Genomic DNA, 1,809 nt, shown 5'->3' with positions numbered 1-1,809 from the left:
TGTTGTCCCTTGAAAGCTGTCGCGGGTCTCGACCCTGAAAAGTAGTTTCCACTGACTTTGCATTATTTCATGTTTGTTTTCAGGACTGCTGCTAGCGTTCATAAGCAGGTGACTTCCTTCGTCACGGAGTTGTCTGATATTTTCCGATGGGAGAACCCTATGAAGTCCGCTCAAGTGAGTTGTGTTGTTTTTCCCCAATGATGGAATGAACGTTTTTCCTCAGGTCTTCGCCGTTTATGTGATGGCTCTCAATTTGGCTAACTTCATGGGTTTCCGTTTCCTCTTCTTCATCACCGTCCAGGTGTTGTTCCTGTCGACCCCCGTGCGTAAGTTCATCACCAGAAGGGCTGCCAAGGGCTGCGTTATCAAGAGTTTCTATCACGACACTGTGCAGCCCAAGATGTGCTGTGCTAAGTCCAAGGCCCAAGAATGCTTTGCTAAGCTACCCCATACATCTATCTGTGAGCTCAAGTCCTGGGAGAAGCCTCAGGTCTCTGCTGCCGCCCTCGTACTTGCTAATGTTGCGGTGATGACGGTTTCGAGTGCTCTTTGCATGGCAAGCGACGTCGCTATCAAGCTCGTCGGGTGCGCTTTGGTGCTGTCGTTCGCTGCCAAGTCGTTCGGCGTGAACATCCCTAAGTGCACTTATCCTGCTAAGTGTGATGGTAAGGAGTGTGAAACCAAGCTCGCCACCGCTGTGACCTGTTTCCAGACTGTTATGGGACATGTACGCCAGATTGTTTTCTGGGAAGTCCCTGCTAAGAACGTTAACGTGATACTTGTACTCTATGTATTGTCGTTCGCGCTCTCTTTCTTTGGCTTCACTGGTCTCGTTCTACTCGTGTTGAACTGCTCCAGTCTGCGTCCACTGATTCAGAAGCAACCGGTCTATAAGGAGAAAATAGAGCCCGTGTTTGCTAAGGTGTCGGAGTCGCTCAAGAAAGCTGAAGCCAGGGTAGCCAGTATGATTGAGCGCGTGCCGAAGACTAAGGCGGAGTAAACACTGTTTGTATCACTGGTATCGCCGGTTAGTTATATCTATTCATACTGTATAACGCCATTTTCTTGTATGTGTCGTGTTAGACGTTTAGTTCAATTTACGGTATGCTAGTTGTGGTTATTGAGTAGTTTGAGTGGAAACTCACAGGTGGATTCGTTTCATAGTTGTGGGAGTGTAGAAAGACTGAGGTTAGATAGTAGCAATTTATTTGCTGCTATCTAACCACTATCTATGTGGCCACTATTCGTAGAGGATATTGGCAGCATGTTTTAGTCGGTGTTGGAGTAGGAATATATGTCTGCTTTCTTTAGCTGAGCTCAGGAGTTTCCTCGCTAATTATAGAGGTTTATACACGACGCGAGAATTGACTGGATTTCGATGGGTGTGGATAGTTCGATCAATATTTCGGAAAATTCCGACTCACGAGATGGTGATTTTCGATACTAGATGTTTTTTGAGTGAAATTTTCAATCAACGTAGTTTTGTCTTGCACTTAGTTGCTTACACAGCCTGTGTAACAGGCTGTGTAAGCAACTGAAAAAGTGCAAAACCCATTTTTGATCACCCTGTGTAACACAGGGTGATCGAAAAATGGGTTCGCCGCCCGAAATTTCAACCAGCGCATGTGAAATTCTAATGATGAATATCAGAAAAACTCGGGTAAAATTTGATCACCCTGTATTATGGGGAATATGAATGAGAGCAGTGCGAGAAAATATGCATATGGTCAACTACATGTGTTGGCGAGCCAACGTCTGAGCCTGTTGCTACACGACGTGGTTGTTTGGTGGATCGAGGGAGTATTTAGT

At 45.8% G+C, this 1,809-nt stretch overlaps 1 protein-coding gene across 1 annotated transcript; it reads left to right on the top strand.

The window, feature by feature from the left end:
* Positions 1–1,042, top strand: Pmar_PMAR002763 (hypothetical protein). The gene is made up of 3 exons (XM_002764585.1): positions 1–41; positions 84–174; positions 224–1,042. Exons 2-3 carry the CDS (start codon positions 160–162, stop codon positions 998–1,000), a joined length of 792 nt encoding a protein of 263 aa, XP_002764631.1. The 5' UTR covers positions 1–41; positions 84–159; the 3' UTR covers positions 1,001–1,042.
* The last annotated feature ends 767 nt before the right edge of the window (positions 1,043–1,809 follow it).

This window comes from Perkinsus marinus (genome assembly GCF_000006405.1).
Source record: "Perkinsus marinus ATCC 50983 genomic scaffold scf_1104296976938, whole genome shotgun sequence".
In the NCBI taxonomy this organism is placed as follows: domain Eukaryota; phylum Perkinsozoa; order Perkinsida; family Perkinsidae; genus Perkinsus; species Perkinsus marinus.
Note: the sequence above shows the minus strand (reverse complement) of the source record. Positions and strands in the feature narration are given on the sequence as shown.